This window comes from Lichenostomus cassidix, chromosome Z (assembly GCF_008360975.1).
Source record: "Lichenostomus cassidix isolate B80296 chromosome Z, HeHo_3.0, whole genome shotgun sequence".
Taxonomy (NCBI): Eukaryota; Metazoa; Chordata; class Aves; order Passeriformes; family Meliphagidae; genus Lichenostomus; species Lichenostomus cassidix.
The window spans coordinates 57,772,894-57,789,468 of NC_139511.1; the positions used below are offsets into that span (position 1 = coordinate 57,772,894).

At 38.3% G+C, this 16,575-nt stretch overlaps 1 protein-coding gene across 1 annotated transcript in view; it reads right to left on the reverse strand.

The window, feature by feature from the left end:
- Positions 1 to 1,671: 1,671 nt before the first annotated feature.
- DDX4 (DEAD-box helicase 4) overlaps positions 1,672 to 16,575 on the reverse strand; it is a 30,893-nt gene continuing 15,989 nt past the window's right edge. Inside the window, exons 15-24 of the mRNA XM_085043459.1 lie at positions 16,147 to 16,289; positions 14,950 to 15,102; positions 13,418 to 13,572; positions 10,848 to 10,977; positions 9,637 to 9,803; positions 6,329 to 6,474; positions 5,409 to 5,508; positions 4,006 to 4,276; positions 3,770 to 3,850; positions 1,672 to 1,978 (exon numbers count right to left, since the gene is read on the reverse strand). Coding sequence (XP_084899585.1) covers positions 1,898 to 1,978; positions 3,770 to 3,850; positions 4,006 to 4,276; positions 5,409 to 5,508; positions 6,329 to 6,474; positions 9,637 to 9,803; positions 10,848 to 10,977; positions 13,418 to 13,572; positions 14,950 to 15,102; positions 16,147 to 16,289 — 1,427 coding nt within the window. The 3' untranslated portion in view covers positions 1,672 to 1,897. The remainder of the gene's footprint in view (positions 1,979 to 3,769; positions 3,851 to 4,005; positions 4,277 to 5,408; positions 5,509 to 6,328; positions 6,475 to 9,636; positions 9,804 to 10,847; positions 10,978 to 13,417; positions 13,573 to 14,949; positions 15,103 to 16,146; positions 16,290 to 16,575) is intronic.

Here is a 16,575-nt window from a genome sequence, read left to right on the forward strand (position 1 = left end):
CACCCTAACTTCCCTTGTCAGCATTTTCCTCCAGCTGAAAATCTCAGAAATATATTCCTGCAGATTAAATATTTAAAGAATCACAAAACTTAAAACAAAACTGAAAATTGTACCTGTCCACAAATATTGCTCTTCAAGTTTTTATTTCTCTTAATTCTGTTTCTTCTTCACTCCCCTTTGAAGTGATATATACTTTTAATCAGATAAAAACCTGACAGCAGACTTGGTCCTTCCAACTCTCAGCCTCTCATAAAAAGTAGTAAACATGTCTTTTCATCTTTGCATTATTTTAATACCATTCTAGGGACTGGGTTTTTGTGTTCCATTTTTTTATAGAGCTTGCAGCTCTATACTAGAACAGCATCACTTTGTCCTTACCAGCTTTCTGTGCAAATGCTCATGAAGAACAGGGCCAGAACAGTTGTTTTATAGAGGAAGTAACAACTGCAAAACTCCCTCGACTGACCACAACTCACAAGTTATAAGATGGAAGACAAAGCAAAAAACACCCAGTGATCTAAAAGGTCCATTAAACAATGCTAAGCCAGGTTCCCTTCACATGTTTACTCTAGGCTACAAATTACTCTTTCCTTTGACTTCACAGAAATGGAGTTTTATCAGGTCACAGTTTCTTCCAACAGTTACAGTTCACTTGCATTTACTGTAGCGAGCTATCAAAAGTACCCTCAGTTTACCTGAAATTCAGAATGGATGCAAAAATCTTCAAGGATGCTTCTTAAAAAAAGGAGTAGTACTGCCCAGGGTATTTTACTCTGAATTATTAATATCACACTTAAAATACACTCACTGCTTACATGTTGCAATTTAAGTATACTATCCTTTCAACTCATTGCCAAATACACAATTAAGACTTTACCGTTTTTGCATAATATATAGCAGTAAAAATACAGTGTACAAAAATGACAGTATTTCTCTGAGTACTTATTTAAGTAAATAGTTTTGAAAAGATATTCGTACAAAGAATGACAGTCCACTTTCCCACAATGAAAAGTGGGCTGTTTTCCTAGTACTGCCCAATTGGTTGATTCTCACAAACTTTGGTACTAAACCTTCAGTCCTGTAAGCAGAGGTTAGAATTATTATTTCTGTGGATTAAGTGGGAAGACTGTTCAAGAAATAGTGCTCAACATAGTGTGTTAAATAGTAAGTCATGAGAAACTGGTAAGCTTGTTCAGCTGTGCAAGCTATTACAAAACATAACGGCCTGGCCCTTTTCCTTTGGGATGCAATGATACGCATCTTTGCAGCATGCTGTATTGATAAGAAAAAAAAATTAAAAGAAAAAGCAACTTTACAAAAGTCTAAAACTGTTAATGACTGCTTACCTCCTATAGCTTCTGCAAGCCTGGGAAAATTTTTGGATATAAGGCACCAAACATGCTCTAAAGCAAGCTTTTCCACAAGTGAAGGCGGAATTGTATTTATGTCAGGCAACGCTAAGAACATTCTATTAGATGCAACACAGGGCTCCATCCTTCTCTGAAGATGGCTCTGTAAAAAATATGTACTTTCACTAAGTTGCGGGTGTAACCACTGACCTCTAGTTCCATGTGCAGATGCAAATGTTCCAAACATGTCAAAATACCAGTTCATGAAACTGCAATGACGTGTGCTTTTTTGTAATAGCTGATACAGAGGCAACAACCAAAGTGCACTTCTCAAACTTTTATTAACTGCTTAAGAGCTGTTTAACAGATCCTTGAATCATTGTAACACAAGATTCGAACTTTTTAACTCACATGTTACAAAAAAAGAACAAGCAAAGTTTAGAGGATTGCTTACATAAAGCTCTTCCCCAACTAGGTCTTCGCAAGATTATATTCTCATGCAACACTTCACTTACAGTACAACAGAAGACAAACTAGTCTGATATAGTTTAATCCCATGACTCAACTTCTCTTGCAGAATATTCCATCTTTACTTCTCCTGCATTCATGCTGCCTCTGCCTCTGTAACTCTAGGAAACACAACAGGTCCTAGTTTAGAATTATTAACACTTTCAATCATTTAATAGTAAGCCACCACAAAACAAATTTAGCTTTCTCCATGCACCTGTCTCAATGTAATCTGAACAATGCTCTTAAATAAAGTTTTCATCATTAACTCCTATACACTGTTTGACCCCAGTGTGAAATTACTGCGGTTTAACCAACCTCAGATTTTATCAAGTGTGAGAATAACACTTCCCACAGCTCATATCCCAACTTCTTTTCTTACCCAACACAAATTAGTTCATACAACTGTGGGGAAGAAAAACTTCCTTCTCCACTACCTATTTAAGAATAACCATCCTCATTACCTTCCCAGTAAAATCCTTTTCCTTTGGAAAAAGAATGAAGGTCAGTAATCTCTAAGATCACCTAAAAATAATCAGGTAAAATCCTCCAACAGATTCCTCTTTCAAATCCATCACTTGATTGTCAAATGGCCCTTTCATGAAAAACTGAGCTGATTACAAATGCAGACGTTCTGTCAGACTGACATCAGAAGGTCATGTAAGAATTAGAACCTCATGATCTCCAGCTTGAAGAGCTGGTGCACTGTATGCATGTAATATTAAGCACAGTATTCCCAATGCAAGCAGACAGATTTCACCTGAAAATCTATTATATTCTAGACAATAATACACAGTCAGATTTGGTAACCTGGAGGTTGTAAAGGGCATGAACAGACTTGGACCTAGAAATTCATGAAATGCTGAGACACCACACAGTGGCGAGAGACGTGCATTTGGAAGCAATCTAGTGAGATCCACCCCTGAAAGCACTTTAATAAAAAAGCAAAAATAAAATAAGTGTCCTTGAACAGGAATATACAAGGAAGATCCACTGAGCCAAAAATTATTCTGCAAGAAAAGGTTCAGGCAAACATACACAAAAGCCATAATGTGAGGCTGCAAGTATCAGAAGGAAGCAACACTTGTCTCAGATCTCATGAAGAGCTCCCCCAAAAAATCATTCATATCTAGTAAGGGAACTAGACAGGCACGTAAAAAGACCCAAACCACCCAGTGCTTTCAATAATGATCATATGGGAAAAGATAATTAATCAAAGGAAGATCAGACCTTAAATTCAAGCTTCAGGCATTGTGTAAGCAGCAAGAATTATTATTTCTACTATGGTCTTGAAGAAAGTACATTTGTAGTATTTGGAAGCAACTGACATGTGATAAAGTTCTCATGGAATCAAGATGTGAAGGAAAGGCTTTCAAGTAAGGGTAAGCACAGAATTTAAATCCTAGAATTAGCAACAGTAAGAGACTAAAAGACTTGTCCCCATCACAGACACTAAGAATAATTTTGACTCGGACCAAATTTGGGCATATATCTAACTATAATTAACTGAAGTTTCCAGTCAAATGTATTACCTGACTGCTTGATTCATAACAAACAGTAACTGTATAATCAGCAACTATTTGCTCCCATCCTACATGTGCAGTAGAGAAATTTCTCAACTACAGCTTCTGTGTAAGTTTGCATGAATGTTTTCTTCCAGAATAATCTTGACTTTATAGATCAAGACTATGCCAGCTAGTAAGGGGCCACACTGTAAGAGCACAAGTCCAGCAACTTGTCTGAAATTCGTTTCATTAATACTGCAGTCTTTGCAGATGCACATCTAAGAAAAAAGACACAATTACAGTCAAAACAGTTTCAGTGGGATTACTCTGTATATATACCACTAAAGACACTTTTATACTGAGAGAAAGTTCTAAAATCCAAGGCTTTCAGCTCATTTCCAGACCTACCTTTTGGGTATTAACTGGGGTTCGTCCTCCTTCAACCTCAAAAGCAACTTCTGTCAACCAAACAGGAACTTCCTGCTGAGCCTATGCAATTAGGAAAATCAATTCAGTGATTCTGACTGCTTCACCTATTCAGATTAAGAGTTCCATAACTGTACCAAAGATGTAACAGTTGCTCAGTACATTCAAGTGAAATCTTAGAGAACAGAAAAATTTAACCACCAAGATCTGAAACTTACATCTGAAAGCACTTTAACTAGAGGTTGCGCAAGATGGGCATCTGAATTGTTATCAAAGAAGCCAACTGCTTTCCCTGTATTTCCACAACGACCAGTTCGCCCAATTCGGTGTACATACTCTTCAATGGTGGAAGGAAGATCAAAATTAATAACATGCTGAACGCTTTCAATGTCCAGACCTCTTGCTGCCACTGAGGTTGCCACAAGAACTGGACATTTTCCAGAACGAAAATCCCGAAGAGCTATTTCTCTCTCTCTCTGCTCTCTATCTCTACAAAGAAAGAAAGGGTTAGAATGGATGTCTCAAAAAATCTACAGTATTATTTGAGATACAATTTAAATGCCATGATTCGTGGACAGAAGCTCTTGGGGGGACATTGGACACAAAACGAAAAAAGACCCAAACAACTCACACAATGCCAATTCAGGTTTTCTGAATTTTTAACTGAGGATCAGCAAGACAGAGCAACTGTTTTAACTTAAGCCCCTAGAATATATGAGGTTTTTTAAAAGAACCAGAGATCATTATGCATCAAACTCACTGCCTCTCTAAGAAAATCCATTTACTTAATTGATTACAAGTGCTTTTCCTACAGCTTTGTAGCAGGGAGCCAAAATAGCAAAGACAAAGTTCTACCTAGACTCCTGCACATGCCATTTTTCAGATATACTAAAAACTGTGGCCAGCCAACAGTACAGAACTTGGCTCCTGTTTATCATCATGACAACAAAACTATATTTGCTCTGGGGTTTACATGTTTAAAGAGTATTTACAGATTATCCAGTACTTAACTACAGTGAATCAGAATTTCACTAATGTTCTTTATTATTAAATATTATTATTATTAGGACATTATTTCTTAATGTCCAAATAAGAAGACAAATTAGAAAGCTAAACAGGGCTCTTTAGGATCTTAACATGGGATATTTAGTGAAGCCTGGTATGACCACTACTCCAAAGAGCAATTATCCTAAGTTCAACTCAAAATGGTAAAGTGAACCAGAAACCAGTAAAATTCACGACAGTTTAACAACTTCCATTGAACTACTTATTCTAAGTATACTTCAACTCACAGTGTAGTAATTCTACAGAAATGTACTAAGAACCCCCTCTCACACAAGGGGGTTGTGGGTTAGTAATTCAGGCCCACCAGGAACAAAGGCCAGATCTTCTCAAAAGCTGTATGGCTTTCAGACACCTTAAATCCAACAGCCACAGGATGCACACAAACATACCATATCTGCATGCTACGACCATTTTAGCCCTTCTTCAACCTTGATAGTCTGATGTGCAGCAGAACACACAGCAAGCTAAACTGCACAGGTATGGCCAAATGTGATTTCTCAATAAAAGCTTCTTACAAGACATAGTATTAGGTGAATTTCACATTAAAAATACTTACCCATGGATACTAGTGGCTGGTATGTTTTCTTGACAAAGAAAGCATGCAATGAAGTCTGCTTTTTTCTTTGTGTCCACAAAGACCAGGGTTCGTTCATTACCTACATTGAACAGAAGTTTAAAGCCACTGCTGTTTGAAATATGATACATTTTCACTATTTAGAGTCATACCTCTTTATATTAACACCTAATACAGACACATATTTTGAATAAAGTCTTGGAATTATGACTAATTTCTTGCGTGTTCTGAGCCAATTAAATTCAATCCTTCAATTTACAGATCAATATGGAAACTGAGTGAAGACACATTCTATTTTTCTCCTCAGTAAAAGGAGGAAACAAACATTCCCTGTGACAAGCATGCATTCCCTTTCTACAGCAAGTGGCTAAAAGCAGCACATTATCCTGTGCACTGAACAGCAATGTTCCGCAAACCATTTTTTAATTCCCAACTCGCACTCAGCCTTCAGCATTAAAACTTAAGACACACAGAATAAAAACAAAAAACCCTAGACACTAATAAAATACAGGTCAAAATGTTCACACAATAATTTTAATATACTATAATCTTGAGATAATACACACAGATACTGAAGTATTGTAATTTTAAAAATAGAAAGCCATCTAAAAAGGTTGTTGGTTAGTACTTTGTAGAAATGAGTCACTGATAAATACTGGGCATTAACCTAGATTCAATGGCATTTACAAGTCCCTTCCAACCCAAACTATCCTATGATTTTATGAAATACCCCTAAACAAATATGCCCAAAACCTGCAACTCCCCAAGTTCTGCTTCAAGCTTCATCAGTAGTCTTGTAAAGCACGTAACACACAATGAAATAATAGAATCACGACCTTTTAAACACAAGCTTAAAACCAAGCAATTTTGACTTCCCCAGTAAACAACTGGCATTATGTTACCTATGCTGTGTAGAATTTCTATCAGTTTATCCCTCTTGAAATACTGAGAAACTTGAAGAATATTTTGCTGAACATCACTGCATGCTCCACCCACATGTCCGACAACAACAAATAAAAAATCAGTTTTCAAAAATTCACCAGCTAGCCTAGAAAATAGACAAAATTGAGGAACATGAAACATATTATGTAATTATTTTTGCTTTAAAATCACCTACTTTCGTTTAAGTTTAAGCAACACTTACAACAAATATTTTTATCCTCTATCTTGTGAGGAACAATACTAGTCTTATGTACATTTTCTAAAAAGCCAGAAGAGTCTGCATTCTTTGTGTCCAGAGCACAAAACACACACTGGGCTGCATGGAGTGTGACCAGCAGGTCAAAGGATTCTACCTCCGCCTTTGTTAAGACTCCAGCTGGAGTATTGCATCCAGCTGTGGCATCTTGAGCACAAGACAGACATGTAAGAGCAGGTCTAGAGGAGGCCACAATGATGATCAGAGGGCTGGAAACCCTCTCCTGTGAAGATAAGCTAAAAGAGTTGAAGAGTGAGAGTCATTCAGGCTGGAATTACCTTATTGCAACCTTCCTGTACCTAAAGGGAGTTTATAAAAAAGGGAGAGAAACCTTTTACACAGGCTGACAGGACAGAACAAGTTCAGGCTGAACAGAGAATGGATGAAGACCAGACCGAAGAGGAAGACTTGGGTGTGTTGGTGGATGAGAGGCCACTGCTGGACATGACCCAGCAAGGTGCACCTGCAGCTCAGAAAGCCAGTTGTGCCCTGGGCTGCATCAAAAGCAGCATGGCCAGCAGGGCAAGAGCAGGGATTCTGCCCCTCGACTCTGATATGGTGCAAGCCCACCTCTCTCTCTAGGGTCCCCAGCATAAGAAAGATGTGGACCTGATGGAGTGAATTCAGTGGAGGCCATTAACCTGGTAACACAGCTGGAGCACCTCTCCTATGAAGACAAGCTGCCAAGAGGTGGGGTTGCTCAGTCTGGGGAAGAGAAGGCTTCAGGGAGACCTTGGAAGAGCCTTCCAGGGTGAGCAGCTGTACAGTACTTAGTTGCCAGCTGGGATTAAACCACACTTCTAGTGGGAGATATAAAGGCTCAAATGCTAAATTGAAGTTCTCCAGTCAACTAGAAAATGCATGGTTCTCTCTACTCACACGTACAGGAAGAGCTTCAACTATCAGACAGGATAGGTCTGTGTAACAGCAGAAACAAATTCAGGTATAAAGCCAAATACTATGTTAAAACTGCATCTGATTATATTCACTGAACAGAAGTGCAGGACAATCTGAACCCAACACATCCAAAGAAAGCACCTTGTCCAATACCACCAAAATACTACTGTTTAAAGCTCTCCTGGTAGCAGAGTATGGGGAAACCATTAGCTTTCCTGACTTCAGCATCAAAAAAGCATTAAATCCAGGAATGAACTGACACCAGAAAAGAAGGGTTTTAACATTCTAAAATGTGAACATTACCTTTAGGCATTTCAGTTTCAAAAGGTTACAAAAATGTTAGGGGCAAGACAAAACAGCCTCAAAGCTGCACAAAGGGAGGCTTCGACTGACCACTAGGAAAAAAATCTTCATTGAAAGAGCTGTCAAGCATTGGACCAGGCTGGCCAAGAAACCAGTGGAATCATCACCCCAGAAGGTACTTAAAAGACATGCAAATGTGCACTTGGGGCATTGGTTTAGTGGTTGACTTGTTGGTGCTGGGTTAAAGGTTAGACTTAATCAGCTGAAGAGTCTTTTCCAACCAAAATGCTTCTATGATGCTAATGTTATTAGGCACTTCAAAACCATGATCAAAGCACTCAGGTTTCTTAAGTCTTCCACCATCATTTGTATATCCTGCAGGATTGACAGTAAAAAGGTAGATCTGTTGGGTTTTTTCATCAGAAAGAAGCAGACAGTAAACATCTTTCACAGTAGAAGGAATCTTTTTTCATATGCTGGTAGTTACAGTACCCTTAATTCATCCCCCAGTATGCAACAAAAATACACAGTAAAAGCATGAGAAAAACTGCAATGGCAAAAACAGACCTAGAGATCAAGGGACCCAGATTCTTCTTTCAAACACAAAATGGGAACAAATCAGAGCACACTCTGTATCATACAAGGAGATACACATGCCTGGTCTTTCCCCAGGATACACTGACAAGTGAGACCACATTCCTGCAGAAACAGGTAAACACATGGAATGAACACAAACTATACTTGTGTGCAGTATCATCTGAATGCTTGATTCCCAGCTGAGCAAACAAGGTCATTATTAGGTCACTACAAGATTATTTTTCCATACAAAGAATCATACCAAAACAAAAATCTTGACAAGGAACCACAGCCACAACAGGTGAGTCCTGCTTTAAGAAAGGTGATGTATCTCCACATCAGGGGTCAGCACTACGTGACTGAACAGGAGCAGCCCATTTCCCTCTTTCATTCAGGACAGTCAACTACTGAAAAGCATTTTCTCCCTGCTTCAACAAAAATCTTTCAGACTTTCTAAAGATCAAAATAAATTGTCAGGATTTGACTCACTGAAGTACAAAGACACTCTGTAACAGTATCCCTACCACAAGTGCCACCAAAATTATTTGCACTGCTTCAATTGAAGTTTAGATTCTTCTGATTTAAGTAGGAGTATTCAGATGCCAATGTCTTCAAAAGCAGAAGAAATACTAGTCTCCATTTGCCTGCAGGGAATCAGTTGTTTTTCTCTCTTACTCAGCAACTATACTGCTGTCTGTTGAAGACTGTTTTCTTAAGAAAGAGGAACTTTAAAGACAGAGAGTAGTAAGTATGTAAGATGTACTGTAAACCCATTTTTGGAAGCTTTAAAACTACTGAAAATAAATACCAATTACTTGCATAAGAACTGCATATGAGAAACACTGGTGAGTTGAGCAGTAATGGCTATGTCTCCTTAGAGAAAGGCACTGCTAACAGTGCTGCTTGTCAAACAGCAGCATCACTGGTTTTGAGCTTGCACAGATGTGGTGGGGGAGGAACAACAAAACCAAGAGGAAACATGAGGACTTCTGCAGCATTGGAATTAAAAAGCCTTCAGACAACTTTCTAAATTGCTCTGGAGTTCCCACCTAAATTAAGCAGCTAATGCTTTAGATTCCCCACTTAAATTAAGCAAGGAAAGTTATAATCAAAGTTTTCAGTATCTTCAAGCAAGATTATAAGCTTTTAAAAATAAGGAGTGTTATTAACTCTTCCAATATTGAGAGTTCTATACAAGTACATCTTCAGATATATTTCTACTTTCATTCTACTCACCTCTGAACTTCTTCAGGAAAAGTGGCACTAAACATTAGTGTTTGGCGTTTGTCTTTTTGTGGCATGTCTGGGAAAGATACCAGCTTCTTCATATCTGCACCAAAACCCATATCAAGCATGCGGTCCGCTTCATCTAGCACCAAGTATTTCACATTATGCAAACCAATCTGCAAGTATTTCAATCAAAGAAAAATACTATTGGTTCACTGACAGTATACACTTAGAAAATACCCTAATTGCCAAAACCCACCTTTTACTTATTTCTTTCAAGTTAATAAAAAATGGAAGTATTATGATTTATTTACATCTCAACCTCTACTTAACCTTTTAATCTGCATTAATCCTAACAGCAGGCACACACTATAGTGTTTCAGAACTTGGTTCAGCAATGCAAACAGATAGGGCCTAGAGATCAACTATAATTCAGCCCATCTGTTTTGGAATTATGCCTTGAGTTTTAGAAAGGTTCCCACATAACCTTTAAACATTCTCAAAAACCCTTTTTTTTCTGGGAAAAAAATATGTCAGAAAGCATTATTAAGAACATTGCAACTTCACTGTTGCTGACCAAGACTATCACTTCGACTAAAAGCCTGACAACTGCAGAAAACCAATCTTCAGTTTACTGCCAAGAAGTGTTTCTCCAAACTTCATTTTTCCAGTGAACGTCACCGGGTCACCATTGTAACATGTAGCAATTTCAATATTTTACAATGTCTGGAAAAATAAAATTTCAAATACAATATTATATAATCTGGAGGTTTTTGTATTTTGAATAAAATCAGTATGAAAACATAGTTCCAGACAGATAAATAGTTATTGCAGCAAAGAGAAGATAGTCAATAGTTATTGACATCAAGAGAAGATCTACTATGGAATATTCCATAAGAACTAAGAGAATCTGTTCCACATATTTGAACTACAAAATTTTATTGCTATGACCACTGCAGCTACTTTGATTTACACTGCTGTCTTCCAGCTCTCAAAGGAGTTGAAGAGATCTAGACTCAGGCTACTCCTTCAAACACTTCATGGAATTTAGATAGTCTAAGAAAACCTCACTTGTATTTCAATGCCTGTACAAAGGCAGCATACTGATAGGGCCAGTGAAAACCAATTTCTGCTTCTACTGATTTTAAAGAATGAAAAGTAGCATTTTATCTTTTAGGTAAGAGTATTGAGGGAATTCAGATTACATGTTAAGATCTTACCTTTCCTCTTCCAATGATGTCTAGAAGCCTTCCTGGAGTGGCACACAGTATATTACAGCCTTGCTTTATCTGACGAATTGAATAGTCTGTTTGTGTACCTCCATAGATCACAACAGGCCTTATACAAGTTCTGTTACGTAGAAAAAAATTGGATTGATTGTCTAAGTATGCCAACAGTATTGTTTCATGAAAATTCATAAAAGATAATCAGATATATGACAAATGAGTTTAAGAGTGGTTTAATTCGTTCAGCAAACAGCTTGGTCCATGAACAGGGCTCAAAACCAGAAACTCACTCACAGTAAGCTTTTAATTCCCCCTCACAACTATGTACCAGACGCTGCCCAGGTGGCTTGCTAGAAACACACACTTGATTTTACCTGCATTCTCACCTCTCCTTTCAACTGAGACCTACTAACAGCCAAAATGGTGTCAAGGCTTGGTTCCCTTTCATACAGCATACTCAGAAAAAGCAGAACAACCACTACCTATGCCTCTAGAGCTTCAGAAGTCATCTTTACAGACCTTAAAATAAAGGGCAAAATAAAAAAATACACGCATGGAATCTTTGTAAAGCAGCTGATCACACTGGCCATACAGTGTGTGACTAAAGGATTAGACAGAAAATCCACTCTAAGACTATACTACTCAGTATTCTTCCCACTAAGGTTTTTGGTTAGATCTACCAAGTAAAGCTCCATCAGATACTCTTCTGCAGAAAACCGCTTCTCTAAACAAGAACCACCTTACTTAGCTGTGAAGCAAGTTTACAAGCTCATCTTTATAACCTTCTGTTAAGATTTTTATATGCATGCAGTAAGTATTTTCATGCCTGAATTCAAATGGTCTTTTCCTGCAGATATAAATTCAGCTTCACATGCAACAATGGTGATCAAATAAACCCGGTAAATTTTTGCCCAAGTTAATCAAAACTTTTCAGAAAGCTTTAGTCAAGGATAGAAATGCACTCAGGAATTCTACAATTTCAATATTTATCCACTATTAATATACGCATTTCATATTCCCATTTGCAAATTAAACCAAAGAGCCTAAGATAATAAATCTGAACTGATCAATACAGATGTTATTCTTTAGAGACTACAGATTCACATCCTGATACTGTAACTCATTCTTGTTTTTTACTGCAGGCCAGTTCTAAGTCCAGAAACTTTCTAGATCCAAAAGCTATTTTATGGCGAAAGCATCTGTATCTACTTTAAAACAGCATAATGAACAGAATCAGCTACAAAGTTATAACAGTTTTAGAGATTAAGAAGCTGTTCTTAATAACATGTTTAGTAAGTAAACAGGCAGATATGATCATTCTTCCTGAAGATAGACAGCCTCTAAGTCTAAGTTTGATAAGGTGCCTTCCACCTCCAAACATTAACAAACTGTTAGAGACAGTAGATTTAGTTCTCTTCTGCACACTGGCAAAGCTTAGTACTTCGTCAGAAGACTAATGACAAATCTAGTACAAATGTACTCTCACACAACATTAAGGACTTAAGGACAGTTTAGACCTTTTGCTCTGTTTTGAAACCTCAAAGAGCTTCTTTGAGCTGCGACATGTCTGCCCAAGACCAGAAACACAGGGAAGTAAGAGGTATCAGAAATCATCACCCAAAGTTAAAACCCATAACAAAATAAAGCAGGCATAAAGTACATTAGGCAAGCTAATAACTTTCTTAATATTGAATATTCCCAGTGCAGGTAGCTCAGTGTGCAGGTGCAGTGCAAGATGCAGACTAACCTCTGGGTGGCAGGAAATGGTTGGAGCTCAGGCAAAACACCACGAACTGGTGCTGACTATTTGCTTAACAAAGGGCACAGGGACCTGCAACACTAGCTAAGTGACCCAACACTCAGACTCTGTAGGGAGCTACAAGTCACTCAGTAAAAAAGACCTCAGAATATCAGGTACATAAACTGTGAGCATATAAAAGCCCAGTAATTCCACTGCTCAGGGGGTCCTTCAGCAGACACCCAGCTTGAGCTTTAGTTACATGCTGCTGTACAACAATGAACTAACTTGAAGGAAACAGGGCTGAGATTCTGCTATGGGAAATCTGGAGTCGAGTCAGTGAGGAAACCTCACCTGACTGTGAGAGTGGTGTGTGCAGGGAGTCAAGCAGGGCAGCCAGCAGCTCACTAGAGCCACCTGCAGCAAAGGGACTTTGGTCCCAGCAGTAGAAGTCCATGTTGGTGCCAGAGTGACTGCCACAGTGGCCCCTGGATGGTCAGAAAGGAAAATTTTCTTAACACTCCTTTTATGAAATTTCACTTCTCATCAGCAACAAACGGAATACTTATCTCCTCTTCAAGCTGGAGTAAGCCTTCCATTCACCCACTCATCCATCCCAGTATCAGGAAGATTAGGTGCTTAAATCCCCAGTCATACAGTAAGAAAACTGCTAAGCAGTATTATAATCTGAACTCATTATAATCCAAACTCTAATGTTTGTCATTTGATTGGCAGAAAAAAATTTGCAAGTATTTATGAAAAAAATAAAGCACTGCTGATTCAAGCAACATAATAATCAATACTAGGCAACAATGCAAAAGCTTACCCATACACAAATTTTCTTGCTTCTAGGAAGATCTGATACACCAGTTCTCTAGTTGGGGCAGTAATAATGCATTCCGGTTCTTGCTGCTCTTTAAAGCTACTGGCAGCTACACCATCCCTCATCATTTGGGCCACAACTGGTACAAGAAAGGCTGCCTGGGGGAAAAAGAGCCACAGCAGTATTTGTGCTTGTTGAGCCTTAAAAGTTTTCATCAGTCACATTAAAATCTGTATCAATCTTAAAGCTTGAATAATAGTGCACACAATGATCAAGAAAATGACTGTAAGAGGATTGACCTGAATGCACAACCGAACATTTACGCTTATTTCTCCTTGTTAACCAGTATGAAAATATCTTTCCGGATCTTAACAGTGCTGTAACACAGGAACTCAATCATGCAGTGGGGCTAGCTTTCCATACAGTTCCATACACTGATGACACACACTGATAATTAAGTAACCAAGATCAAAACCATCCTTAACTTGTACTTATAAGCTTTAGGTTATCAACAGTAGGTCTGTAAAGTAACCATGTAATAACATTCTGCAGACTACCAGAACAGCAGATCACTTTACAACATGGCTGCACCACACCAACACACTACTTCCCTAGTAACCCATAAAACTACACCTGTACAGCTGCCCCAAAAGCACTCAGAATACTTAGAGCATAGGCTTTGGATATCTCCCTTTCTGCAAACAGAAGGGGTCTTTCAAAAGAAGTAACTAGTAAGCCACATTAAAACAAAACTAAGACTCCACACTAAAATGAACAGCAGAAAGCTACACTTCACCACCAAACATTCCCACCCACCAGCTGTCAGTGGTTAGGTGTGGCTACATTAGACAGTTGAAAAAGTTGAGACAATTTCTGACGAACTCCCAATGCTGTTCCATGATTAAACCTGAATCACCTAAACACAAGTCTGGCGCAGACCAGACTTCATCAAAACCAGGTATGACAAACTGCGTAACACAGTTACAATCTGGTGTAAATTTGGAAAGAAAACAAAAGCACACAAAACTCATACACACACAAAAGGAAAAATAATAATTACAAAACAAAATTTTAAACCCTCCCCAAAAACCAAAAAACAAAACAAACTAAACGCACAAAAAAAACCCCAAAACACAAAAAAGCCCACTAACCACCAAAAAAACCACAAAAACCCCCAAAACCTAAGACAAAACCCCCACACAACACAAAAATCCCTACTTTCAACTGCTGAATATTCTCATCAGCAGTTTCTAGGACTACCTGCCTAACTGTATTTCTGAATCCACAGCTGTAGCTCTGAAGGCTGGCCTGCTGTATCAACATATTAGTTTACTGCAATAAAGAACAAACCCCAAAATGTGACAATCCTATCATTTGCACCTATACCTGGTACCTGCCATTGCTGAATTTCACCTGCAAGTGAAATTATTACACAACAAGCAGTCAAACATCTGACATGTGGAAGACTGAGTGATCCCCCTGAAAGCTCACAGTCACATACTTCCAGTAGAAATAATACTGCACAAACTGCTTACGGTTTTTCCTGATCCTGTTTGGGCACATGCCATTAAATCCCGTCCTGCCAGTATAATAGGAATGCTGTACTTCTGCACTGGAGTAGGTTTAGAGTATCCAGCTTTAGCAATGTTCACAGTTAAAGTATGACAGATGTTAGTGTCTGCAAAATTCTGTAAGAGAAAAAATTAAGTTATTATACAATCACAGAAGTTAAAAGTTTAAAACCTGAAATGCAGGATGCAGACATTCAAATGCTAAACTGTTAATTATAGAGGTAGCCTCACCAGCCACCTATATTGCCAAGGCTCCTACAGTTTAAAACCCCAAAGGTCTCTAAAATCTGCTCATGCCATTCAAATAACATTGTTCACAGGACACTGATGGCTTTCCGCTGGTCTTACTAGTTTTAAGAGAAAATTGCTCAGAAGCCATACACCTGGATTCAAGCACGTAAACTCATATAGCATGCCATGAAAAAAAACTGAAACTCTTATATTTTATTTCACATAGGAGCTACACACAATCTCTTTGCTATCATCAGAAAGGTAGCTAAAGCAACATTCCTACCCAGGACCAAAAAGCAACACAGATGACAAAAATCAGTTTAACTTCACTGAGAACACCTTTCAGAAGATGGATGGGTAGAACACCTCTGCACCTTCTGTTTCAACACAAGTATTACTAACCCCTGTGCACTTCTCATTCTTTTCCCTAAAAAGAGCTTCTTTTCCTTTTAAACACTGGCCACCCAGTACAAATAAAAACACAAGTTATATATTAAACAATAAACTGCAGCCACGCAGAACAGGGCTAGAAATTACTTTAAAACACCCCTCTGTCCAAATGAATACTACCCCAACAGGTGTCCATTTACATTTTTGAAGATCCCCCAGTAACTGACTTCAGTAAGATAACTATAGCAGCTGCCCAGAAACTGCTGCCAAAGACCTCTTTCTTTCACCATCTAAACTGATCTTCCACTGCAACTTAATGACTGTTCTTCTATATGTCCAGCATTACTTTCTCTGGACCATTTATGTAGTTTGCCAGTGTTACTGTGAATTCAAATTGTTATCTTCCTAATGGGGAGCACCTCCTTCCAACACCACACTGTCTGCAAGAGTATTTTTATTAGCTGCAAATATTACTGAACCCACTGCACATCCTTGTAAACCATGCTCCACAGAAACTGTGAGATTAATCAGTTCACTAACCATTAATGCTGCTGGAGGGTCCAGTCCTGACACTTCAACAATGTTTTCATCATACTTGTCAAAATTCATTCCTGTCTGATAATGTGCAAAAATGGCTTGTTCATCATCAGGTGGAGGGGGGGGCACGTAAGTCACCTTTGGACCTTAAGAATATTAACACGTAAATTCACAAACAACATAAAGAGAAGAAAACTATTTTAAGTACAGAGCTATTGTAATTAAGTTCAGAGAGATGTCATTTGGATTTCCCTCCATTTTTCAGGAAGGCACAAAATTCCATAAATTCATTCTATTAGAACTTAATTTTATACTGCTAGACCTAAAATTTACCTACATATGAAGTCAGACTTGTAAAGCATTCATGTCTCACATTCACTCAAGGACCTCACTTTCAAGAGTTACTCACAAAAATTAAATTAGGCCCTTCTT